This window comes from Halichoeres trimaculatus, unplaced genomic scaffold, assembly GCF_033239565.1.
Source record: "Halichoeres trimaculatus isolate MK-OKI-2021-1 unplaced genomic scaffold, fHalTri1.1 fHalTri1_scaffold_20, whole genome shotgun sequence".
In the NCBI taxonomy this organism is placed as follows: domain Eukaryota; kingdom Metazoa; phylum Chordata; class Actinopteri; order Labriformes; family Labridae; genus Halichoeres; species Halichoeres trimaculatus.
This window is the reverse complement of record NW_027437198.1, coordinates 1,003,616-1,030,231: the sequence shown is the minus strand read 5'-3', so window position 1 is coordinate 1,030,231 and position 26,616 is coordinate 1,003,616. Positions and strand designations below refer to the sequence as shown.

The window sequence follows — 26,616 nt, the reverse complement described above, 5'->3', positions numbered from 1 at the left end:
TTTTTGTCATCTGAACCCTTAAGTGCCCATTTTCTTACATTATGTCACTGTTTTCATGAAAACCAAAAAAAAAAAATCAATCAATCAATCAATAAAAGACAAATGTTAATTTTCATGTTATAAATGTTGGGGGGCTTTCCCCATGCCATTAAGCAAAGGTTTTTTGTTTGTTTTGTTTTTTATCTTATTATATCAAGCTTTAACATACATAAGGTAAGTAGTAAGCTGATTTTGATGCATTATTTATCTATTTATTTATGCAGTGCCAGATTCTTAATTTTGGACCTCTTCAGGTAAACAGAGGACAAAAAATGTCCTCTTGAAAACCTGTTATAAAAACAGAACAGATTAATATTTTGCTCTCTTTCCCCCCAGATCTTTCTGTCAACTTCAGTCTTAATTCTCTTATTATTCTAACTTTTTAAATGCCCATTTTATTACATGTTGTTGTTGTTGTATTAAAAAAAATGAAGAGGGCTGGGGATTTCTTTTTTACAAGCTTAGATGTACAAATAATTGAAAAATATTTTTTTGGGCAGTGCCATATTCTTAATTTCGTACCTTTTGAGGACAATAAAGGAAAAACATGTTCCATCTAGTCTGATTATAACCACATCTTTTGAAGGCACACTCACTACATGATATCCTGAATTCTGTGATATCAGGGTTTCATTTTGGAGAAAAGTAGCACAATTTTTCATTTTTACAATCAGATAATTTTCTTATTGTACATCTATACACAAAACACTCACCTTTCATAATGCTAAAAACAACTTTAGAAATACAAATGGCATTCAAAAATATTTTTAAATTATCAAATTATTAAAAAAAAAAACCCTCATTTTTAATGTAAATATTTCGTATTTTTGAATAGGACTGAAGTTGATTGAAAGATCTTAGGAAAAGGCAAAAACATTAATCTGTAATGTTTTTATGGCAGTTTTTTGGCAGGGACAATTGTCACAATGTCTTTAAAGTAAAGTACATAAATAATCGGACACTTAGGAATGCATTTAAACAAATTGTATTACAAATGTAATGTATGTTTAAGTCTGATCTGAAAGAAAAATCCTCAGCCCTCCAACATTCATTAAATGAGGACAAAAACTCGTTTATTTTTTACTTATTTATTTTTTTCAAAATAGAAACGGTGACATGTAACCAATTAGGAACAATGCTAATTGAACAACTTGAGAAAAACAAGTTAAAAAAAATCTGTTAGGGTTTAAAGAAGCTTTTGGTAGAGGAGATTTTGGTCCTGTAATGTTCTTAAGAACACATCATGTATTTCATGCCATCGGTGCAAATAGGTCATTTTAACCAGCATAACAAAAAGTGTATCTAAATCAAACTACCAATTATGCCTTTAAAGGGTCATAAACTAAGGGGGCCTATGAGGGTCAAAGAGATTTACTTCATTTAGTGGTCCCATTATGCTCAAGTTAATGAAAACACATTTTATAGTTACGTTCCACAAACCAATACAAGATTAGTTGATTTAATCCGATTTCAGGAAAATTTTCTGTATAAAGATCAAGACTTTATCCGAAACGATATTTTAAATCCGATCAGATTATCTTTATTAACGGTTCCCTGCAGCAGATCTGAGCTGTTGCAGCGGTCGAACAGAGGAGGGCAGTGTAAACCCCCTATGTTTATATGTCTACCACCACAGAAGAAGAAAAGGAGGCAGCTTTCCGCTTTGCCATCAGTCGGGTTACAAAACCAAAGCTGAGCTCCTAACGGCTTCGCCTGACCCTCCACCGGGATGGGGTTCGAACAGTTCTGCAGTGTGGACAGTTCCGATCCGTTCTGGGTGAGTCTCCTGCTGTTTTCCTGCTATTTGCCGCTTCGCCCGGTCTTTGTTATTAGCCAGTGGAGGGGCACATGCTAACGCGATTAGCCCCCGGTAAGTTACGCTGTCCTCCGTGACAGCTGCTTCACGTAACAACCGGCCTAACAGGGAGACCGGCCGCTTGAGCGCGCGCAATGAGCATGCGCGTATGCTGTTTTATAAACACATGTTACATGACGGACACGCACGCACGCGGATGCTTTTGAGAAATAAACGCAATCTCAGGTGTTCCGTCCCTGCCGGTGTTTGGGTTGATGCCACCGGCGCGGCCCTGCGTGCCCAACCTGCGGAGATACCGGTGGTCTCTGCTCATGTGATGTTAGGGTCCAACAGGTTCACATCAACACAGGAACGGGAGAATCACATACAGACCAGACTTTCAATTATAATGAAAAAAAAAAATCGATGTTGGACTCCTTATTGATAATTTGAGAGTCAGTTTAGTTTCACCTGAAGCGCCACCAACTTCTGTGAAACATCACTATCTCTCTGTTTGTGTGTGTGTGTGAGTGTGGGAATGTATTTGTGTGCATGCAGCAGCTGTATCAGCTGTTATCAGGTCGAAACATGGTGCCAGAAAAAACTGTCAGACATAACTGCACAATGACCCCGACCATCACCCTGCTGCTTCTTCTCATGATCCAAGTCTTCAGTGTCTCCCTTTGATCGATTGTAATCTATCACATTTTGATTTGTTGGCAGAAGAGTTATTAGCACATCATTTTCTAGACAGTTGTGTCAGAGCTTTGTCCTGTGAAGCACATCCTGCTGCAGGTCTCCAAAAATAAGGACGATATCTTTCTTTGCTGATGTGTTTTTCACTTTTTTTCAATTCGTGGACATTGTCTACCAAAAATCAAGTTAAAAAAAACAGCAGTGGTTTTTTTTTTCCCTTTTCTTTTTGAATGGTCCCCATATTTGTTTTCCCATAGTTTGTCCTCATATTGTCAGAGAACAGTTTACTTAGTGACTGATTTTTTAAAATTTTTTTTTGTATTTTTTATTTTTATCCACGAGGAAATGGATAAAATGTTGTGTTGTCTTTGAAAGCATAATCCAACCTTGACTTTCAAATGAAAGTTGCCATGTGGTGTATTTCTATAAACTTAATAGTGATAAGGTAGCAGAGTAGCATGAAGCCATTAGAGTGTCTGGAGAGGGAGAGTGGCGACAATGGAAGTTCAAAACGCTGGCTGATCACGCGGTCCATGTAACCTCAAAAAGTTCCCGGAAGTTGGTTGGTTGGCGACAATACAAAAATATTAGGAAAACAACGATAATCTGTAAAATACATCAAATAAATACTTTGCGTTGTATTTATCCTGCTTATTTTAATTGCCTTGAACTCTACTAAGTTTACTAAACCTATATCGTTGTGAACCGCAATAAAATTGTAATATTTTTGTAGTTTTTTAAAAAGAGGAGTTAGACAGACTGACAAATGAGTGATTTCCCAATTGACTACTACACAATTAATCTGACAACAGCACAATAACTGCTTTAATAATTATTGCAAATTAATTTGAATTCTATCACCTTTCCGTTATCACGTTTCCTACCTCTTATCCCTTATAAATTAATTGCTTTGACTTGTTCTCTCTTTATTAAACCTGTGCATTTGTTGTCTGCAATTAACTGATATTTCCCCTTTTTTTTTCAAACTTTCAGACTAGAGTGAGGCAAACCTACAGGTGACAACCAATTATTTGTCAGTTAACTACACAATACTTTTGGATTTACAACAGCATACTAATAACTGTGTTCTAATATTTTAATTCATTGCAAATAAATGGAATCTTATCATTGTTTCTTACCTCTTCTTCTTTACAAATATATATATGCTCGTATTAACTGCATTGTTGCATTTGTTGGCAGCAATAAACCTATCCCCCCCCCCCCCCCCCCCCCAAACTTTCAGACTTGAGTGAGGCACACTAACAGGTGACAACCAATTATTTGTCAGAGAACTACACAATACGTCTGGACTTAAAACAGCATACTGATAACTGTGTTCTAGTATTTTAATTCATTGCAAACAAACTGAGTTCTATCACTATCTAACTACTCCTACTTATCCCAAACTTACTCTGAGGTATGCATAGTAACTCACACAACTGTTTTTGCCAATGAACTGAAGACCACAATGAATTCCTTAAAAACTATATTGACAGAAGTCAAACAGATCATTTCCACTACGATGTCCTTGGTACAGTCTTCACCATGGTGTACTGCACTGCATGGGGTTGCTCCAGCCACTCGGAGAAAGGCGTCTGCATGTATGGCTCTCCCAAAGATAGGGACAGAAGACAGACATGGGTGACTAAAGTTGGAAGGAGCAAATTAAACTTGCTTTGTGTTGTGTCAATTAGGTTCTGCTCTCTTCCAATCCACAAAAACAGCTGTTAACAGCTGCAATCACAACCCCTACACATTAATCCTGCTAAATCGACAGGGCTGGATTAAGTTGTAGTAACAGCAGAATTTATAGTTATCTGCCTGTTGCAGGGGTTGTTATCTTTATCCAGTGTGCTAGCCTAAACTTTTATCTTTTAACATTCCCTAAATCCTATTATCTAGACGGGGAAAATACGCTAATGTAATAAATCATTCATGTCAATATAATTCCAGTGTCCTTCTGGTATAAAAATGTTATTATTTTAACGTTTTACCAGGAACAAGTGTTGCTCTGTACATACTCTCCATTGAAATACATAGAGCGGCGGTTAGCTTGCGCTAACTTCTGGTAACTTTTGAGGGGCTCCATGTTCTGCCGTTGCAGTGAAAAAACGGAACCGTTGCAGTAAACAGAGTTGTTGCCACTCTCTCTCTCCAGGCACTGTAAAACCCATGAGCTTCTTTTCATACGTAATGTTTCATGCTGGACTGTCATTCTCTGTGGTTTCTCATGGTCTTAATGCTAAAAATCAGAAAAGCATTGTTTCCCTGTTTGGTTTGACATTTGTCTTATTCTCTCCTGTTTGTTCTCTTAGGACTGGAACCGTACCTGGCACACCTCTAACCCAGACCTTACCCAGTGTTTCCAGAACACTGTGCTGGTGTGGCTGCCATGCCTTTACCTTTGGTTGTCTGCCCCACTCTACATCATCTACCTCCGCAGCAACGATCGAGGCTACATCTGCATGAGCCACCTTAACAAAGCAAAAACTGTGAGTCATGTGATCCATGAATACTTTGAGGATTTTTTTTCTTTTACATATCCTCTGATTATTGACCGTGGTGAGTGTTTTTTCACATTTGTATTGGAAGTCAAGTTATTTTTTAGCAATAAACTGAATTCATTGTTGGGTTGGTTTACCTCACTTAGTGTCAAACACTTTCTGAGGCTCTTATTTATTTATCCTAAAACCCTCCCAAACAGGAGAGAGTGGGAAAGGAGGTAGTTATACGGCAAAATGCAAGCATGGCTCCTGGTGCAGATTGAAGAACATACATTCTCAGTTCTCAGCTTGTGGGTCATATTATTGAACCAAAGTCTGTCATGTTTGCTCCTAAACAGAAAGAGTTATACCTGAAATGATATCTGGGTCAGAAAGCAGTGATCTGTTTTTGTGTCTGCAGGCTGTCGGCCTCCTCCTGTGGTTGATCTGCTGGTCAGATGTCTTTTATTCTTTCTGGGAAAGAAGTCACGGCAGCAGTGTACCTCCTCCGGTCCTCCTCGTCAGCCCAACTCTCCTGGGTCTGACCATGGTGAGAGCTTTTGTGTCTTTTATATACAGAAGAAAACAGGACTGGGCTTTTTTGGGGGAAATTTAGCTCAGAGATCTGCAGCATAACAAAAAAACTAAGAGGGTTTGGACAGATTTGTTTAAGGTGCAGTGTGTAGAAATTAGAATTTCTCTCACAGCTGGAGAAACAACAGGCAGAAAGCTCCATGACAGCCTCCTCCCCCTCTGAGAGCTCATGTTCTGTTTGACAGAGCTAGCCCTCAACACTGAAGCACCAATCCACCTCTGACTGTCAGAGGGGAAAGAAAACTCTCAGAGAAACAACCACGTTTGTTAAACTGTACCATCAACAAGAAACAATGACCTTTACAATCAATAAACGTTGATACGGAAACGTTCTTCACCTTTACCTGTGGAGCAGAAAACTTCAGCGTCGTCCTTCAGAGCCAACTTTTTCATTGATGACTCCCAGCTCTGAAACTCTGCTCCCATGTTTTCTCTCCTTTTAGTCGCTGTCTGTCCCAGTTTCTCTTTATTTCTTCCTGATCTTTTTGGACCAGAATCTCATGGATTTACACTCATGTGAAGCATGTTTGTGATCCTCCATCAGAAAATACTCGTTATGCCAAGTCTTTTGTTCAAAACTGCAAAAATGTGCTTTCTCTTCTTCTTCTTTTTCTTAAACAACAACATCATCAACAACAACAACCACCCCCTCTCTTCTCCTCCTCCTGACTCCCAAGTCAATTTCAGGACGGGTGGCCAGGCTCTTATTGAAAACTGTGTCTCTTTCTGTCCCGCAAAATCTGCCATAGACAAACATGGCCGTTCATTATGCCTGCCTCTATGAACAGGACCCACAGTAATGAAAATATAAAGATTTGTTTCTAACCTGATCAAGACAAGGAAAGCATTATGGAGATTATTTTTCCCTTATTTTAAGATGCTTCACAGACAGATATAAACATTATGTCTCATTTCTACCGTTTGTGTTCAGCCAAAAGCTGCCAACAACTTCTACACACTGCACCTTTAAGATATATGTCTGTTAGCATATTTTCTGTCAAAAACAGTGCAAAAAGAAAAAGATTGACTTTAGTTAACTACATCAATATATCCAAGGGTCGTCCAGAGCCAGGAGTGCTGTTAAAGTCCATTCCTCTGTTCCTGAGTCTCTCCTCTGAGGATCTATGAAGGATTATCTTATCTTTTCTGACACTAACACTCTGTTTAACATCACAGGTATTCCAGGCCTCCCCTGATGTTGTCTCTCTTTGCTCAAGTGTGAACCCATGGCTTGGCAGGAAATTAATTTTGCCCACACTGCAAACAGAATGAAGCCATGATCACAAAGATGAAGCATTAAAGAGATCTGGAGCTTATAAATGAACAATATGATTTTTGGGAAATTCATAAATGATTGTAGTAGTTTTTTTTACTCAAACTCAAACATTTTCTGATTGTAGATTCTTGTGTTTTGTTTCATAAAAAGGATGTATCAGGTTTTAAAGACTAAACATTTATTGGATTTTTGGTTTTGTTAATGAACAGGGTAGTCCAGAGGAAAATAATTATTTATTTGCAGCTTGTGAAGGAGCTAAAGTACTAGATGAACTGGTTTTTGACTGAACAGTACCCACTGGCTGTTTCATAATTTCACCATTTAACTAAGTATGCGGGTGTGTTTGCAGAGGTGTTTTAATAATCATGTGTTCGATGTGTGTGTGTGTGTCCTCCAGCTGCTGGCTACATTTTTGATACAGTACGAGCGCATGAAAGGGACCCAGTCGTCTGGAGTGATGCTGATTTTCTGGTTGCTGGCTCTGCTGTGTGCCACTGTCACCTTCAGGTCCAAGATCCTGCAAGCTCTGGACCAGGTCAGAGCTGCACGGCTGTGTTACTCGTAATGGTGGAGTCATACCAAAGGTCTGGGTATATGGAAAAGAAAGTTGAGTTAAAACCGCTCTGTGTTTTCACCTGCAGCTGCCGTCAGTGAGCGTGTGGAGGTTCACCACCTTCTACGTCTACTACGCCCTGCTGCTGGTGGCTCTGATCTTATCCTGCCTGTCAGACCAGCCACCCCTCTTTTCCCAGGCTGTGAAAGACCAGGTGAGCCCTTGCAGCACACAGGGTCTGATGATGCATGTTGTATGTTTTCTACCGCCACCTGCATATGCCTCATGTCTTATCTCGATGCAAAGGTGATAAAGAATCAGTGCACACTGTACATTAGATGCTGATAAAATGGTCGTTTTGTTGTCAACAGAAGCTTGATTCTGCTCTGTCTGTGTTTGTGTTCAGAACCCGTGTCCAGAACCTGGAGCTTCCTTCCTCTCCAGAATCACCTTCTGGTGGATCACCAGGTGAGCCGACCCCAAACATCCCTGGTCAAGGGCTGGGATGTGGTATGTGACCACGCTGCAGTCAGCTCAGATTTGCAGATTTGCATTTGTTATGATACCTTCAGTGTTGATGAGCTGAAAACAGACCAGATAAGAAAAAAATTTAAGGCATTATTGATCCTGTGTCCGGGGGGGACCTTTGTTCTGTCACCTCTCTCATGACCCTTGATCTCACTCTTCCACTTTCCCCCTCTACTCATCTTATTAGAATGATGGTGACAGGATTCCGACGCCCCCTGGAGGAGAAAGACCTGTGGTCGCTGAACCCTGAGGACCGCTCACACCTTGTCGTACCACAGCTTGTGACTCGTTGGAACAATGAGTGCCAGAAAGTCAAGAGGTCAGGAGACCTGAGCAGCTCGCTTATTACTAAAAATGAATAAATAAACATTAAACAGAGTTGTTGAGAAGAATGGAATATGAGAAAGGAGACCCCTGCCGTGATTGACTGGATGTTAGGCTTCTGTATGAAGATAAGCTTTAGAGTTTTAATGGTGAAAGACATCCCAGAGGGACTCTGACTGATGCCAAACTTCCCACACATCATTTCTGCTTTAAGTCTAATCTGCTTCTCCTTTTCTCTCCTCAGGACAGAGCAGAAAGTGTTGCACTCTCCCAAACGAGTCTCTCACCCTGAGAACAAAGAGGGCAGACCTGTAGAGGAGTCTGAAATCCTCATTGTGAAAAGCCCCCAGAAAACAAAGGAGCCGTCTCTGCTGTGGGCCCTGTGCCTCACCTTTGGCCCCTACTTCCTCATCTCCTGTCTGTATAAGATCATTCAGGACATCCTCATGTTTGTTGGGCCTGAAATCCTGAGGTGAGAAACGGGAAGTCAAACACCGTGTCTCTTTTTACTTGTTAGCTAACACAACATACAAACTGGGCTCCTCCTTCTTGGCTCAGTGCCAGCAGCAGCACACACCCACTGCCTACATTCATGACTATGTGAACACACTCACTAGCCCAGCAGTTGCCTGTAGCATCACGTTTTTATGTGGAGAGACTCGAGAGCTGTGCGCCTGACTTGACATATTAGCACAAGCTAATCACAGGTATCCGACACATACCTGGTTAGCAGAAAGCTATCTTGCCTCATTCTTTGCCCCATGCTTCTCTCCAAGTTCCTGAAAGCGAGTAAAAGTAGAGCCAAGCTTGAAAAAATATCCTGCACTTAATGGCAACACCTGCAGCAATAACTTGTAGCACTGTCATCGCACTCACCAGGGTTTCCTTGTGTCCAGATTTGACACAACAAAAACATCAACTAAAAGGCAGAGGGGGTTGTGGCAGACACAGACACACATGTACAGAGGCCCAGAGGAGACAATGAGCAGGATTGGTCCTGTAAAAGTTGACACTTTTTTTTAGGAAAATCCTGCAGATGCTACCTTTAAAGAGTATCATTGAATCTGACACTGAGCTGGTTTGGTTAGATGGAATCATGTCTTTCTCCAGTGTCAGAGACTACAGTGATAAACTCCTTGAAGTGTTGACAAAATAAAAAGGTAACCCTGTTATAGCTAGGGTTACACATCAGTTGTGGAAACGGTGATTCATGTAAATCAAGATGAGACTTGATGATGGAGGCACAGCCACGGGGAGTCATTTTACTGTTGGTTTTGCTTTCTAGTGTTATGAGTTTCAACACACAGTCTCTAAGATAAAGTACCAATAGCCCACCTCCAATAATAAATGTGTACTAGAAACCTGATGTTTGACAGGAAGCAGATATCTTTGTCACTTTACATCCAATCCAATCCACTTTATTGACATGGCACATTCAAGAACAATAAAGTTTACCATAGTGCTGCATCGTAAAAATCAAATAAGAACATCATGCTCTGTGACCCTCACTAGATTCACCATTAGTCCACAGTCTTCCTCCCATAGAGGCTGATTATAGTTATTCTCACAAATACCACCTTGCCATGGTCCACAGGCAGGCATGCATCGTAGTCCAAATGCCCTGCACTGTTGTGGTTGGCAGGCAGTGGTGCAATTCCAGTGGATCACCTGCAGGGTCTTTCTGGGCCAGCAGTCTTACTGGGCATAACTGGCAGGAACCAGTTGTCTACCAGATTCCATCCACACTCCACTGTGTTCATTGTCTCGTCCCTTTCCAGCCCACACCATGATCTGGGAGTAAACTTGGCAGTGGTGTTTGGTTGAGGACTCAGTTGAAGGCAGATAAGTCGGGGTAACAAATGATTTGGTGGTAATGATTCTTGTTAAAAAGGTTGTAGCGCAAAGAGAAAGTGAACTGGTACTCTTTCCACCAAACAACTCTGCCATTGCCTTGGTCCCATGGTCCTCTGGGACATTCCTTGCTTGATGATGGAGCAGAAACACATTTGCACTCTGTGCTGCCAACATCATTTCAATGAGGCAAGCAGTTTCTAATGTCAGCATTCTCTTCCACCATCTTCTGGATTGCTGAAAACTGTGAATTTAGTTTTGTTGGGTTTAGTCCAATGCCTGCTCCATTATTAAAAAACAACTATAGAAGATCGATTACTTTCAGTCATGGAAAAAATATTAGACCACCCTTGTTTCTTTGTTCATTTTAGTGCCTGGTACAACTTAAGGCACTTTTGTTTGGACAAGTATAATGATAAAAACAAGCTCATAAGACTTTGATTTAAGGGCTGATACTGCATCATTTTCCAATCTTTTATATGATGATGATGATGATGATGATGATGATGATGATGATGATGATGATGATGATGACTGCCAAAAACAGAGATTTCAGGCTGTCTGTACTTTTTTTCTGTCTGTTTCAGTCACATCAAACTCACAGGAGGTAGTACTTGATTGTGTAACTGTTGTTTTGGATGACTCGAGCCATGCGTCTTGGCCTGCTCTCCAGCGGTTCCCGTCACTGTCCTGCTGACACAGCAGCCCATTCCTGCTGCATATATAAAAACAGATCTGCTTGGTTTTTGGGCTTGTGATTCTCCATTTGGAGTTTGATGATGTTCCTCAGGTTTTCAGTTGGATTAAGATCTGCTGTGTTTTAGTGTTCTTTTTTAAAGACAAAAAGGTATGGTTACCTTGACATGTTTCGACGTACTCTGCTGTCTTCTTCAGAAGCTGTCATCCTGACAGCTGTGGCGTGTCTTTTTATCAGCTGTTTCCGGTGGTAGCTGGCGGGACACCATCAACAGGGATGAAGGAGCCTTCCAGCTCTCGCACACCTGGGATTCATTTCTCCAGAGGCCGACAGGCAACGGGGGACGTAGCTGGCGGGACAGATCATGTGATCAATCTGTCCTGCCAGCTACCATTGGAAACAGCTGACAAAAAGACACACCACAGCTGTCAGGATGACAGCTTCTGAAGAAGACAGCAGAGTACGTCGAAACATGTCAAGGTAACCATACCTTTTTGTCTTTAAAAAAGAACACTACAACACTTATGTTCTAAGAAGACATGATGAACCTATTCAGTAACTTAAGATCTGCTGATTGAGCTGGCCAAGGCAGGGTTCGATGTTCAGGTTCTCCATCCAGGCTTTAACTGACCTCACCGTGTGGTAAGGAGCAGTGTCTTGTTGGAAAATCCACCCATTTAAAGCAGGAAAGAGTTTTCCAGCTGATGGAGGAAGACTGTTTTCCAGAGTTGCCCTGTACGTGACCTGGTTCATTTGTCCTTCACACGGTTTCATTTGTCCTGTTCCACCCAGACTGACCCCAACCCCCTGATCATCACTGATCCTCCCCCAGGTTTTTCTGTAGAGGTCAGACAGTCTGATTTGTAGGCTTCCTCAGGCTTGGGAAGACCCCTTGCTATTAAGTCAAAGTGGACTTCTTTGAGCAGTTTACAGACAGATTGAAGGATTTCTACAACGTCTGAATATGTATTGTTCTGAAAATCTGCATGTCTCGTATGAACATATTGTATTCAGTATTGTATTGTATGCAGTATTGTTTCTTTATATCCATATTTAAATATGGGAAAGCAGTGCACCCCTGCTTTAAATCCCATGTGTAACCTTTTGTCTATAAATGAGGCGTGTAATGTCTCTGATGGTACCTGAGAATGAGCCGTCAAATAATCAGCTGCTACACTTTCTGCTCGGGGGCTTCAAAGATGTTTGATGTGGTTCTGAGAAACAAGCAGCAGCTTTTTGTGATTTCATTTTTCTCTTCATCTCATACCATCCAGGCTGCTCATTCGCTTTGTGAACGACTCCAGCGCCCCCTCCTGGCAGGGTTTCTTCTACACAGCTCTGCTCTTCGTTTGCACCTGTGTGCAGTCGCTCATCCTGCAGAGATATTTCCACGTCTGCTTTGTGTCAGGCATGCGTTTGCGATCGGCCATCATTGGAGCTGTTTACAGAAAGGTAGAGACGGAGTGAAATTATTTGAAGTCTGTTTATTATTTTTCTTTTCCCAGATATAAAAACACACTTGATACATTTTTTTTCAAATCACATTTTTTGGGGGTTAGACTTTTGAAAAACCTCACTCTGTGCCTGGTTTAATTGAGTTTTTGTTTGTTTGAGTATGAATTTAAAGGTCTAACTGTGTGTCTGCATGGTCAGGCGTTGGTTATAAGCAGCGCAGCTCGCCGTACCTCCACAGTAGGAGAGATTGTGAACCTGATGTCTGTGGATGCTCAGCGCTTCATGGACCTCATCACCTACATCAACATGATTTGGTCCGCTCCCCTGCAGGTGGTTCTGGCCCTCTACTTCCTGTGGCAGGTGAGATCACACAGCAGGTTCAGGCATTGGAGGATGAAAGAGGCAGGTGTTAGTGTCGGCAGTGTTTTGGTTCTTTGATTGAAGGCGTACAGTCACCAGGTCATTCTCAATGCTGCTGTTTTCTGGGTTTCTTTAGAACCTGGGCCCATCTGTTCTGGCTGGAGTTGCTGTGATGGTTCTGATGGTTCCTATTAATGCTGTTATTGCAATGAAGACCAAAACATACCAGGTGGGACTACCACATTTTAGAGGCTTGTGCATGTTTGTTGCTCATGTGTGTGATGACTGAAGGGCATTTTCATCATTCTCTGATGAGTGTCTGGTGTTTTTGAATCAGGTGGCTCAGATGAAGAGTAAAGACAGTCGCATCAAGCTGATGAACGAGATGCTGAATGGTATCAAGGTGTTGAAGCTTTACGCCTGGGAGCTGGCCTTCAGGGACAAAGTGTCGGAGATCAGAGAGAGTGAGCTCAAAGTCCTGAAGAAGGCTGCATACCTGGGAGCCATGTCCACCTTCACCTGGGTCTGTGCTCCTTTCCTGGTGAGTTGAACACACCCTGCTCTTTTTGGTGTGCCTGTTATTATTTATTTTCAGGGTGAGTTTTTGGGAACCTCTCCCGTCTAGAAGCTGGAGTCAGAAATGTTCACAGGAGAGTGGGGTGACATGGTTTAAAGCCTCAAAAAGTGCATCGCTCCTCTTGGACAATGTGTAAACCAGTAATAAATATTTGCATTTTTCCTGAGAGTTATTACGCATTAATTTCTTTTTAGCATATTATGTGTGAGATGATTTTTTTTTCACAATGCTTTTCATATTTCAGTACGGATATAATGCCAAATCCCTCTGTTTGACATTTGTAAAGTATGCCAGTGAAACAGTAGAAGCACCTTAATGCACAGCCGTGCACCACCATAATCAGGAGAGTATGAACTCAGTGCATTTTTTCTTTCTGCAGGTCGCTCTCTCCACGTTCTCTGTCTACGTGCTCATCGATGAGAAAAACATCCTTGATGCTCAGAAAGCGTTTGTGTCTCTAGCACTCTTCAACATCTTGCGTTTCCCACTCAACATGCTGCCCATGGTCATCAGCAGTATGGTGCAGGTACGTTTGCATCCTTTGTGCCTGGGACATCAGTGCCTTTATGTCAGATCCAGTGTTGCCAGATCAGAAATGTAGAACTATCAAACCAGACTCACAATTATCATATTCTGTGGAAGCTTTTGTACACCCTTCATAACCAAAACAACAAGCTTTCTGTTGTGTCCTACAGGCACTTATTACTTTGTGGCTGAAGTACAGAGTGGTCAGTTACCGCCCCACATCGGCAGCTCCAAGTTATGTGTTGTACACTATTGTGTCCCCATGAACAAATGGCGGGTGGGAACTAATGATCCAAATCATGAGGCCTGAACCCATCTACTTTCTAAAACAGTATTCATAACTGACAGGAAATAGTTTACAATAGAGTCACAATAAATTTTCACCACAGTTCATTGTTTTTGGCCTCTCATTATTAGAGCTAAGGTCTGCAGGAATTCTAGTTACTTGTTAGCAAACACAACATTCAAATTGGGCTCCTCCTTGGCTCAGTGCCAGCTGCAGCACACACCCACAGCCTCTGACTGTGGCTATGTGAACACACTCACTAGCCCAGCAACCACCTGTAGCATCATGTTTCTACGTGGCAGAGACTCGAGAGCGATGCATCTAACTTGAGACGTTAGCACAAGCTAAATACAGGTATCTGACACATACCTGGTTAGCAGAAAGCTAACTGGCATCACTCTTCGTCTTGTGCTGCTCTCCAAGTTCCTGAAAGTGGAGACAAGCTTTATCTTTGTTTAGAAAAAAGTTTTATCTGTTTGGAGTTTTGTTCCACTTTGGTTGTTTTTCTTCCTCCTTGCTCAGTCCACTATCATAGCTGCTGTGATTAGCTTCTTCCACCCGCTATTATCAACATGCGAAGTCACTCGCTCTGTGATTGGCTGATGTAACCACGCCCAGAAACACCCTGACACAACCAAAACATCAACAAACAGGCAGAAGAGGGGGTTAAGGCAGACACAGACACTGACACACACACATATATAGAGTCCTGCAGACCCAACCTTTAATATGTTGGTGCTAGAATTTTTTCTTTTTCATCAATTTTTTGGATTTGCTGCATGACAATTGTAGTTTTAGACCCCTGCTCTGTGCTGAAGCCCTGACAGAAGGCTTTACCGTCAGACTCAGAGCCTGCAGTAGGCCATCCTTCAAACTCTGGCTCACTTTTCAGTTCTTTCCTGTATTTGTGGAGGCGAAGACTTATGTCCTGTTCCAAAGCTCTCCGCTCGTTCATCACCCACTTTCTTCGTTGTGGTGGGACAAATGTCACTCGTGTCTCAGGCCTCAACCAACTCTGATTGTCTGGAGATGTCTATTGGTATAAGATGCCTTTAGGGCTCACAAATAACCCATCTGGCAGACTGAGTAGGCTTATTGCAACCACACGCTTGCCAAACTGTCAAATTATTGTACATTTAGCCTTTTTGGGGATTATTGATCGCACATCACACAGAGGGCAATATCATCGTACAAACCGCAACCCTTTTCTGATTCAGAGTTTATACATGTTTAAGTAGATGAACCTTTAATGAGCTCCATTTTATTTTGTATAAACGTGTGTTGTTTTGGGGTCTGTTGGTTATTTTCTCCGTCCTCTCCTGTCTGCAGGCCAGTGTGTCTCTGAAGCGTCTCAGAGTGTTTCTGTCTCATGAAGAGCTGCAGGAGGACAGTGTGGAGCATAAAGCAGTTGCAGACTGTGAGTGTATGGTGATGTCCGTGTTGTTAACTGACTTTTTGCATTTAAATTTCTTAAAGATATTTCTGTGTGACACCTTTCTTCTGTCTTTCTCTCAGCTCCAAACAGTATCTCAATGGAGGACGCAGTTTTCAGCTGGTCCAAAAGTGAATCACCGACACTTAAGAAGTATGTGTTTAATCTTTGTCAGGAGGTTGTTGTGGTCCATGCTTACATCCTGAACACACCCTAACTTGTAGACCCTGTAGTGCTCAGGTGCCCCCAGGCATTATACTGTACCCAAACAGGTCCTCATCACACTGTGACATTAAATGAACTCTCCCACATCATTTGGATAAAAACTGTCTCAATCCAAGTCCTCTGACATGATACAGCTGAGCCCTCTCTCAATTGAAGTTCATGTCCCTGTGTGTCTGTAGGCTAAACGTGTGTATCCCAGAATGCTCTCTGGTGGCCGTGGTGGGACATGTGGGCTCAGGAAAGTCCTCGCTGCTCTCTGCTCTGCTCGGAGAGATGGACAAACTAGAGGGGAGTGTGTTTGTCAAGGTATCTGCTTCTGCTTTCATGCACAGAATGTATGTATGAGTGTTTAAACTGCAGAAGGCTGCAGTCCTTAATGACAACAGTTAGAACAAAACAGACCAAATGAAATGAGTGTGTAGAGAAACCAAGGAATGGGAAGAAAGGCAGAAAAGCCGGAGGGAATAAACAAGAAGCAAATCAGAAATGCAAACTTCTAGGACAACAACTTCAAATGACAACTAGCTGAACAATTACTTCATGTTCTTTAGAAATATTTTCTATTTTTCAGTGTAGTGTGTCAAATGACAGGTGTAATTTTTATACTTTTGGTCTGCTTGTCAAACAATGTACCGCTGCAGTTTTTTCTTGAGCCTCAAAAGTTTTAAAAACAAGACAGAAATGTATGTGTTTTAAACAAGGCACTTAGGGCGCGGTCACACCGGTCATCCAGACTGGCTGTACTTTAGCACGGCCACGCACTTTCTCTCATGCTGATTTCACGCGTCTCATTTCAGTCCGTCACACATTTTTGTAAAAAGCATAACGCAGCCTTGAGGCTCCCACATACACAGAGCCCCTTCCCTCTGATTGGCCAGCCCTGTAGAGTCAGTCCGTTGGGCAGACTTTGGTGTTTGAGGCCCATGAACCAGTTAGAAGATCCTTATACCATGACTTCATTGTTTCAGCAAATCTACTGAAGAGCTGGTGCTATTTTCAGGACTGATTGTTTAGAACAGTTTACGGACAGATTCAGGGATTTTTACAAGAAATAAATTTGAAAATCTGACTTTTAGTTTGGACGTCCAGTGTTACTTTATTTTACTTGTTACTTTATGTCTACTTTAAAATATGGGTAAGCATTATACCAACAGAAAAGCAGCAGCATCAGCCCATAATAGGCTCTGCATTGTTTATCAGGCTCCTGATTTGAGTTTGTGCTGTGTGTGTCCCTCCAGGGCTCAGTGGCGTACGTCCCCCAGCAGGCCTGGATCCAGAACTCAACTCTGAAAGGAAACATCATGTTCGGTCAGGAGAGGAGAGAGGCCTGGTATCAGAAGGTGGTGGAAGCATGTGCCCTCCGACCCGACCTGGAGATCCTCCCAGCTGGAGATGAGACGGAGATCGGAGAGAAGGTACTGAGTGAATGACACAGGCTGTCCCTAGTGTTTCAGATTTCTGCCTGTCCCAACCTCTCTCAGAGACATCAGCCCCTGTGTTTGGATCACAAACCTCTGTCTCCGTCTCTCTGTGGGGATCAGGGGGTGAATCTGTCTGGAGGCCAAAAGCAAAGAGTGAGTTTGGCCCGCGCGGTGTACTGTGACCGAGCGGTCTACCTGCTTGATGACCCGCTGTCTGCTGTTGACGCTCACGTTGGGAAACACATCTTTGACCAGGTGATCGGCCCACAGGGACTGCTGAAGGACAAGGTGTGTGTTATCTCTGCAGCAGCATCTGTAAGTGAGCTGAATGCTAACGCCTCAGTAAAAACCAAACCTTCTCATTTGTGTTTGCGTAGACACGTGTGCTGGTCACGCACGGCCTGAGTTACCTGCCTCAGGTGGACCTGATCCTGGTGATGGTGGAGGGTCAGATCACAGAGATGGGCTCCTACCAACAGCTCCTGGACACAGACGGAGCCTTCGCTGAGTTTTTGCGGACGTACTCAGCAGGTGAACAAACTGACAGTGACGGTAAGATGATGGTGGTCATATTTTTTTTCAATTTCTTCAATGTTGAAAAGCTTCATATTAAAAGTGAACAGAACAGTGTGTGGGGAGAAAATATTACAGCCCTTTCACAGGCCACACACTACATGCAATGCCCATTCATTGTTTGACACATGAATCTTGAGAGGGGTCCAGCTGCAGACCTCCACAGCGGACTCTCTTAGAGACTCCACTCCTTTACCATCAGATGGACGTGACGTCAGGACATGAAGTTAATAAATGTTCTAACACCCCCACCCCCCAGCCCCCACCCCTTGTCAGGAATAAAGCTTCTGAAATTGAAATGAACCTTTTGTTTCCTACGGGTAGAAACTGCCCCAAAGAGTGGACCCAAAGCCCTGGAGAATGGCAGCGTGACTGCTCTCGTTGGGTGAGTTAAACAGAGAAAAAGAAACGATATGACACAGGGGATTTCATCTTTCCAGCTTTAGAGACACAGATAGTTCAGAGGTTAGAGAAATAATTTGCTCTTGTTCAGTAGTTTAACGGACACTTTTTCATGTTGGTTTTCTTGTGTCATTCTTTGTGAGAGCAGCAGCCCGACTCTCAGCACTTCATCCAAACAAACAGAGAAAGAGAACCAGCCACTGAACGAGAAGCCAAAGAACCCTGAAGTGGGAAAGCTAACAGAGGCAGACAAAGCAAGCACAGGACAGGTGAGTCTCCTCCCACCGAATCATGAGGATTCATCATCCCGTTCCTGCTCCTGGCCCCAGCCTGACTCCTCTCCCTCCTCAGGTGAAGCTGTCTGTGTTCTGGTCTTACCTCAAAGCCATTGGAGTGCTTCTGTCCATCATCAGCCTGCTCCTCTTCCTCACACATCACCTCGTCTCCCTTTTTTCCAACTACTGGCTGAGTTTGTGGACGGACGACCCCGTGGTCAATGGCACGCAGCCCAACAGGACGATGAGGCTGGGAGTGTACGGGGGGCTGGGGCTGTCACAAGGTGAGGGGCGCAGGAGTTTTATAACTGGTTACAACTGAAGAAAGTAAGAGCTGGAAATTTATCTGGAAAATTACACTTTAGTTTTTGCATCCTAATAGTTGAAAGAGCTATAAGGCAGCTACTGCTCTATTGCTCTATTGATGAATCCTGAGCTGATTGAAATCCAGGATTGGCTGATGATCTGTCATCTCATCTGAGAGTCACCAGGGCTGATCAGAGCACTGCAGTGACATCATTATGCGCTGGATTTGTAGCACTGTGAATTAGTACCATCCCAGCTTGCTTAGCATATACTCACTGCAAACTCTGATGTGCAAAAAACACAAATTGAAGCGTGTCTTAAGTACTATTGGCATGATTAGTATTAGGTGGTGGAGACCTCTGATGTTTCTCATGTTTCTGATTGAAAAACAGACACAGTTAGCCATTCTGATAAAAGAAAAAGATGTTAACATCCAGCCTCATTCAAACAATGTGCACTGAACTTCTGGACATGCTGAATAAATTTAATTATCCTTAAAGCAACTACTCCCCTAAAACATGAGCTAAAGGCTAAAACACGAGCTAAAGGCGAACACAGGTTAATCTTTTTGTGCTAATGTTGACTCCAACCCACAGTCAGCAGTTATTCTGCAGTGGTAGGATAAGATAAGATAATACTTTGTTTGATAACTCGGAAATTGGTTTTGCACAGTCCAGCTCATGCAAACAACACATTGTCAATCACATTTAGAATAAAAGCATCACGTTAAAAACAAATGTCCTTGAAAGTTAAGGAAGTGCAACCGTGGTCCGTTCAAACTTGAGAGTCTATCAGTAAAATGAAGAGCCAGGTTACGTTAGCTCTGCTTGGTGAGGTTGGAGTTGGTAGATGAGCTCTGGTAGGACAGAACCAGGATTCACTAATGTTACACATTACAGACACATCTCAGAGCACCGGGCTGTGAGTAGAGAGAAATATAGCTGGCTAATAAACTACGCTACAAACCGACAAAGTTAGCTTGTTGTCAGGTTTCAAAGTGTAGCTTTGGATCTGGGAAAAATTGTATGAAGAAAGAAAATTTGTTTCAAAATAAACACATGCCTGGTTAACAGTCACATCCTTTATGACAGTGTGCTTAAATCTCTGGGCCAGAAGGTGGCGCTGCAGTCTAATTAAAACAGATCCTCCTCACAGCATCTTTAAAAAAGGGGCAGGACTCAACGCAGTGACTGCATCAATGAGCATCACAACCTCTGCACATGGGATGTGCCAAAACTTCCAGGCCAAGGCGCCTCATGAGTAGAACTTTGACACTACAACAAAATTATTATTTACCTGAGAAAAAGCATTTTAAATCATTTTTTTTCCAAGTTCATATACTGACCACTCTGCTGCACCACAGGCCATTAGAGGATCTATTCATCTTCAGCTCATAAAAAAGATGAACTGTTCAACTCGACTGCAAAACTTTTTCACAAACAATGTAAATATGCTTGTCACTCAGATTTCCTTTAAGATTGATCATATATTCAATTCTAATTGTGAATTATAGTGTATGTTTTTTATTACAGTAGAAAAACATTGCTCTCAGTTTGATGCGGATCCTTTTTAAAGTGCTATGTCTGGTTGGAATCAAAAGGCAAATATCTTCATTAATATTCCTCTCCTAACTGGGAATCAGCAGTCTGATGAAGTGTCTGTGTGTCAGGTGTGGCTGTGTTTGGATACTCCCTGGCCATGTCCATTGGGGGCATCCTGGCTTCTCGATACCTTCATCAATCCATGCTGTATGACGTCCTTCGGTCCCCCATGTCCTTCTTTGAGCGGACGCCGAGTGGGAATCTGGTGAACCGCTTTGCCAAAGAGATGGACACCATCGACTCAGTGATCCCCAGCATCCTCAAGATGTTCATGGGCTCCATGTTCAACGTGGTGGGCTCCTGTATCATCATCCTGATTGCCACGCCACTGGTGGCCATCATCATCCCTGTGCTGGGCCTGCTCTACTTCTTTGTGCAGGTCGGTTCTTAGGAGTAACTTGGAACAAGAAAACATCCCACATTGTTGCTCTGATGTTGAAAAACACGTCTCTCTGTTTCTCCTCTGTCAGAGGTTTTATGTGGCATCATCCCGCCAGCTGAAACGTCTGGAGTCGGTCAGCCGCTCGCCGATCTACACACACTTTAATGAAACTCTGTTGGGCACCTCTGTCATCAGAGCCTTTGGTGAACAGAAGCGTTTCATCCAAGAGAGTGACCAAAGAGTGGACCACAACCAGAAGGCGTACTACCCCAGCATAGTAGCCAATAGGTAGAGGGCTGTGTAACTGACAGCTTTTTCAGGAAAAAGGCATCAGAGAAGATATATCTGTCAAGAAAACAGATCTTTTTTTCCACGCCCAATGTCATGCTGATATCCTAGGATGTTGGTGTTTTCATGTTTTGTGAACGCTTTGTGTTTGTGCAGGTGGCTGGCGATTCGTCTGGAGTTTGTCGGGAACGTCATTGTGTCGTCTGCTGCTCTGTTTGCCGTCATTGCTCGAGAGAGTCTGAGTCCAGGCATCATGGGACTGTCCATCTCTTACGCACTTCAGGTAAACAGGTGTTCCAGCTGCTTCAGGTGTAGAGGGAGGAGACGTTTTCAGTTTTCCTCCTTTTTCTGTCTCTGCTGAGAGAGGCTGAGCACATGAGTAACCTGTTAACAGTGTTGGGCAAAGCACTTCTAAAAAGTAATTAGTTGTAGTTACTCGTTTACTCTTCTAAAAAAGTTACCAGGAAGTAATTATAGCGTTACTCTTTTTGAAAAAAAAACCCAATAATTTTGCACAAGATTTCAGTTTTGCTCTGGCACATAATGTTCTCATGTCCGTTCTTGCCTTTTCCATCTTTGACATTTATAGTGGTGTCTGTTTACGTCTATCCTGAATACACCAGCTTTAACCCCACAGATTGCTCTAGAGTTGTGCATATCAAATTTGGTCATGGGTGCTTTCATTTCATGTTGAATTGATTAATTTAATTGTAGTTTTCTGAAACAACATCTGAAATACTAAACCAATTGCAATATAAGAGTATAACACTACAACTCCCATGAGCACTGCCTGCACACTGTGTTTGCTCATTGTTTCAGTCGCGAAGCCTTTTTACTGACATCACTGCTCCCTGTGTTCAGCGCCTGATAACATGATTTACAGAAATCAAAGTTCACTTGAGTTGTCTTTACTCTCCATTGTGAACAGTTTTCTTAGAGGAGTCAGGAGACAGAGACCTGTCACACACTCCTTTGCACTGCTGTGGTGTCTGACGCTGGTGCTACACGCTTTAACAAGACCCACTTTTGCTCCATTGTCTCTAATCCCTCTTAAGCTCCTGTCCCTAAACGAGTGATTGAAATGTTAGGATAACTTTTGTTTCTAAGTTCCATCTTATTGTAGTTATTCTAACAGGATTTACATTCCCACCTTCAGTGTCATTTAAAGCTTTATTTAATAAAATCATGAAATGAATTCAGTTGCTCTTGTGATCTGAGAGCACCAGTTTTTGTTTGGAAAAAATTTGGGCAAGTGGAAATTCTGATTGGCTGGTACCATCAGAAACTTCTCATCCTCATTGTCTGATGATCAAAAAGTTGATTCAGAGCCCTAGTGAGCACTGGTAGGACATAACTAGGATTCACAAAGGTTACACGTTACAGACACGTCTTGGAGCAGTGTGCTGCGTGTTACACCGAACAGTCTGCTCACTTTCTGGAGACTAAACTGGCACAGTACAAGTTTACAAAGTTTGCTTGTTATATTGTTTTGAACAACTGCACTACACAACCAGAAATGAATACATTACCTCGTTGGTCTGCAGTCTAATAAAAGTTGTCTTGAACAGAGTAAAGATAGAAGAAGAAGATATGCTTTCCATTCATCTGCTTCCAAAACAAATGCTCCCTTTGGTAAAAGTCATGTCCTGAATGATTGTGCTTCTGGAAAACATGGAAAACAGCGTCTTACCCTGGCCTAAGGCGTTGCTGCTGTCACAACATGTGTATATTCCTCACAGTGCCTTCAAACAAAGTACAAACAAATAGAAACTGGATGTAACTGTATCATTTTTGTTCATCTCTTTGGTTCTGGGATGAAGATGTGAGGACTGTATTTCCAGTCTGAGTTGTTACCCTGTTCCTCTCTGTGTGCAGCTGACGGCCTCTCTGACCTGGCTCGTGAGGATGTCATCTGACGTGGAGACAAACATTGTGGCTGTGGAGAAAGTGAAAGAGTACAGCGACACAGAGAAAGAGGTACAGACATGCTGATGTTCACCTCTTAAATATTTGAAAGCTTCCTGAAAAATTTGCCAAGCACATTTTTCTTTTTTGATTGTCAGTTATTTACTGGCGTAGCTGAGAAATTTGTTTTACTGGTTGTGTTTTTCTTGATCATTTTCTCCTCCATGTTTTTTATTCCATTTAATGACAGGTGGTATTAATACATTTGTAAAGCACTCTGTGTTAAATCATGCGTCATGATGAAGCGATATTCTAACATAAACTCTTGGTTCAAACCGGACATTAAACCCACAACACAAACGTCGTGCAGGGAATGTTAACGATGTCTGATTTTTAGGCGGAGTGGAAGCTGCCATCGCCCTCTGTCTCTCCTGGATGGCCCACTGAGGGTTGTATTGACATCAAGGGTTTCAGTCTGAGGTACCGACATGACCTGGACCCTGCTATCCGCAACATCAACATCAGCATCCAGGGAGGGGAGAAGGTCTGTGTAACAGCATTAGAGATACTTTCTGTTTTTTTCTTTTTGATTATGGGTTGGTTTCTGAGGATATCTTGAACATTTTCTGCATGTATAAATTGTTTTGCTGAAATAAATGAGTTGTACACTATCAGGTGGGGATTGTAGGTCGCACCGGGGCAGGGAAGTCGTCTCTGACCCTCGGCTTGTTCAGGATAATCGAGGCAGCAGAGGGACAGATCTTCATTGATGGTGTGGACATTTCCAAGCTGGGCCTCCATGAGCTTCGGTCCAGAATCACCATCATACCGCAGGTGAGAGGACAGTTAAAACAACTGACCATGGCAAAAACATCTGTAAGAAAACAGAGGCTAGCCCAAGCTAAACTTTGATGAAGCTACTGGTTCTTACAAGTTAAGTTTAAACTCCCAAACCCAGAGCATTAAGTGTCTCAGAGCACCGAGCTGTGAGTAGAGCTAAATATAGCTGGCAACTTAACTACGGTACAAACTGACAAAGTTAGTTTGTTGTCACGTTTCCAAGGGTAGCTCTACCTAACTGCTGACTAATACCTTACCTCGTGGAGTTGGATCTGGTAAAAAGTTGACTTTAACAAAGAAAGGTAGAGTTAAAAAGAAGATCTGATCTCCATTCATTTCCAAAACAAACACAGAACTTGTTCAGAGTCACGTCACCACAGTGTGTGTGAGACTCCAGGCCTTAAGGTGGCGCTGCAGTCTGATTAAAACAGATCCTCCTCACAGCATCTTTGATACCCTCTCTCCTATCTGTCCTCAGGACCCGGTTCTATTTTCAGGTTCTCTACGGATGAATCTGGACCCGTTTGACAGTTACTCTGATGAAGAGGTGTGGAGAGCTCTGGAGTACTCACATCTTAAAGGCTTTGTGTCCAGTCTGCCTGATAAACTGAATCACGAGTGCAGTGAGGGAGGAGAGAACCTCAGGTACAGTTGAGATATACACAAACACACACACTGCTGGGACTTTACTCCTTACACACACCAACCACACTGCTGCCCTCACTGTTTTAAGCTTCTGTTACTCTTTTCGTCTTCTTCAATTATCATAGATAGTTAGGGTCAACAAACATCTTGTCTTTCTGTGTTTTCTCTTAGTGTGGGTCAGAGGCAGCTGCTGTGTTTAGCTCGAGCTCTGCTGAGAAAGACAAAGATCCTGGTCCTGGACGAGGCCACGGCAGCTGTGGACATGGAGACAGACAATCTGATCCAGTCCACTATTCGGTCCCAGTTTGAAGACTGCACCGTCCTGACCATCGCTCACCGCCTCAACACTATCATGGACTACACCAGGTACCAAACACTGAGCACCAATCACACAGGACTATCCTCACGGGAAAAGGGGCGTGTCAGTCAAAAGTGTTCACAAACACTGGATGCTAACCGGCTAACCTGTAGCTTGTTCAAGCGCCTTGTTCAGTGATTCTGTCATTCTGTCACCTGCTGCAGACCTGGTCCTGCGTCTCATCAGTTTTTTGTCTCCTTCAGGGTCCTTGTTTTGGAAAAAGGGGAGATGGCAGAGTTTGACTCCCCCTCCAACCTCCTTGCTCAGAAAGGAGCTTTTTATAAGATGGCCAAGGATGCAGGTCTGGTCTGAAAAGATGGAGGTGTTCACCTGTCCTCATCTTATCCAGCTGCTCTGCAGAGCCCCCTCCAGCTCCTCAGGCGTCCTGCTGACAAGGCCCAGCGTCAGAGAGAGTGAGGGGAGGAAGTAGGTTCAGAATAGAGTGCCTGACTATTTAATGAAGGTATCTGAAGAGAACTCAGGGTCTGGTCTGACCTGCTCGGCTCTCATTTTTTACCCATCAATGCTACTCACTGTCAGCCTGCGTCGTAGCCATCTGCAATCTGTTACCTGACTTTGTTTGATGATTCTCTCACTGCCATTTCTAATGAGAGAGGGCTGGACAAGATCAGACTTTTGCTTTGACAGAGGATTGTACATGTGCTTGAGTTTTATTATTGCAGTCTGTGACTTACAGCATACAGACCTGTAAGTTAAACCACGTAGTGCCAAATATGACCCAAGAATTTTTATTAGAGTGACTGGGTTGAAATGAGCAGAGCATCAGAGCATCATCATCAGGGGTAGGAGGTTTTAGCAGGTACACTGATGATGTCACAGACCCTTTATACATACATAAACCACGCAAAAGCTAAAAAGCGCACAAAATGTGGAAGCGCCTTGACCTGTTTCCACTGGACTGTTACTTTGAATGCAGTAAGGATTGTTTATTTATTTATTATTTGTGTTCAGCTTTAAGATGAGAGGCTGTGCTCTGAGATAAATGTTTGTTCATTTAGGTCAAGAGGTACTGAATGTTCCCTTTGAGGACATTACAATCTCTTGTTAGTTTTATAAAATGTACACAGTACAGTCTGTGGATAAATTATAAAAAGTGAAACAAAAAATGCCAACAAGTTTAAAAAATGTTTTCAGATTCTGACATGTCTTTTTTGTTTTATTTCTTTGTATTTTTGTGTGTAAGTGTGTTTATTTTAAGTAAATAAAGGTATTTTGAGTATAAACAAGTTTTGATGAGTTATTGCGTAAACTCCTAAAAAATTCATGCAGGGAAAAGAAAGGATTTTTATTCAGTACACAACTGACTTTTTTCCTATCAACAAACAAATTAAACGTCTCGTTCTTAAGGATTTACCTGGTTGTTTTCCATTGAAGAGTGTTCTCATATTAAAAATGTGGCTGATTTTGTGTTATGATTTGTAAATGTTTACACTGTTAACATGATAAGCATGAATACAGCAAAACTAAAAACACTTTTTGATTTTTCTACCACGTTGAATTCAGATAACAGAAAAAGGCTGTTCTTTTTATCTACCATGACGAGCATAAAAGGATTAGGGCTTAAATTACCAATAATAAATTAAAAATTAGATCTTTTTTTAAAATTCTAGTTAGAATTCTAAAAAAAAGAAAGAAAAAAAGAACTTTTTCTCAGATTTCTGACTTTGATCTTATTATAATGATATTTTTTTTTCCAGTGGTTGTATATTAAAGCACTGAAGTTTTATAAATTAATTTTATTAGCAAAAGGAGTATACGTAAATATTTTTCTATTTTTACAATGTAACCTATCTTGTAGGAATATGTTGTGTGATTTATCATGTCCGTGAGAATAATAATAATTTCACATGTTTTTAACATGTTTTTTAAAAGTTTCTTTTGTTTGGGCTATGTTAATACAAGG

At 42.2% G+C, this 26,616-nt stretch overlaps 1 protein-coding gene across 1 annotated transcript; it reads left to right on the top strand.

The window, feature by feature from the left end:
- The first annotated feature begins 1,655 nt into the window (after positions 1-1,655).
- Positions 1,656-25,894, top strand: abcc1 (ATP binding cassette subfamily C member 1 (ABCC1 blood group)). The gene is made up of 31 exons (XM_074696433.1): positions 1,656-1,816; positions 4,846-5,022; positions 5,435-5,563; positions 7,281-7,418; positions 7,525-7,650; positions 7,843-7,904; positions 8,152-8,283; positions 8,533-8,760; positions 12,111-12,288; positions 12,490-12,651; positions 12,788-12,880; positions 12,989-13,192; positions 13,608-13,754; positions 15,369-15,456; positions 15,555-15,624; positions 15,876-16,002; positions 16,935-17,111; positions 17,238-17,405; positions 17,495-17,669; positions 18,015-18,075; positions 18,241-18,361; positions 18,444-18,651; positions 20,343-20,653; positions 20,745-20,944; positions 21,101-21,227; positions 22,820-22,921; positions 23,247-23,393; positions 23,525-23,683; positions 24,168-24,334; positions 24,506-24,700; positions 24,896-25,894. Exons 1-31 carry the CDS (start codon positions 1,769-1,771, stop codon positions 25,002-25,004), a joined length of 4,536 nt encoding a protein of 1,511 aa, XP_074552534.1. The 5' UTR covers positions 1,656-1,768; the 3' UTR covers positions 25,005-25,894.
- Positions 25,895-26,616: the final 722 nt, after the last annotated feature.

Coding starts and splice junctions, on each gene's coding strand:
- abcc1 (XM_074696433.1), top strand. CDS start 1,769: ATGGGGTTCGAACAGTTCTGCAGTGTGGACAGTTCCGATCCGTTCTGG. Junction 7,651..7,842: donor CCCAGGCTGTGAAAGACCAG/GTGAGCCCTTGC, acceptor GTTTGTGTTCAG/AACCCGTGTCCAGAACCTGG. Junction 13,193..13,607: donor GGGTCTGTGCTCCTTTCCTG/GTGAGTTGAACA, acceptor TTCTTTCTGCAG/GTCGCTCTCTCCACGTTCTC.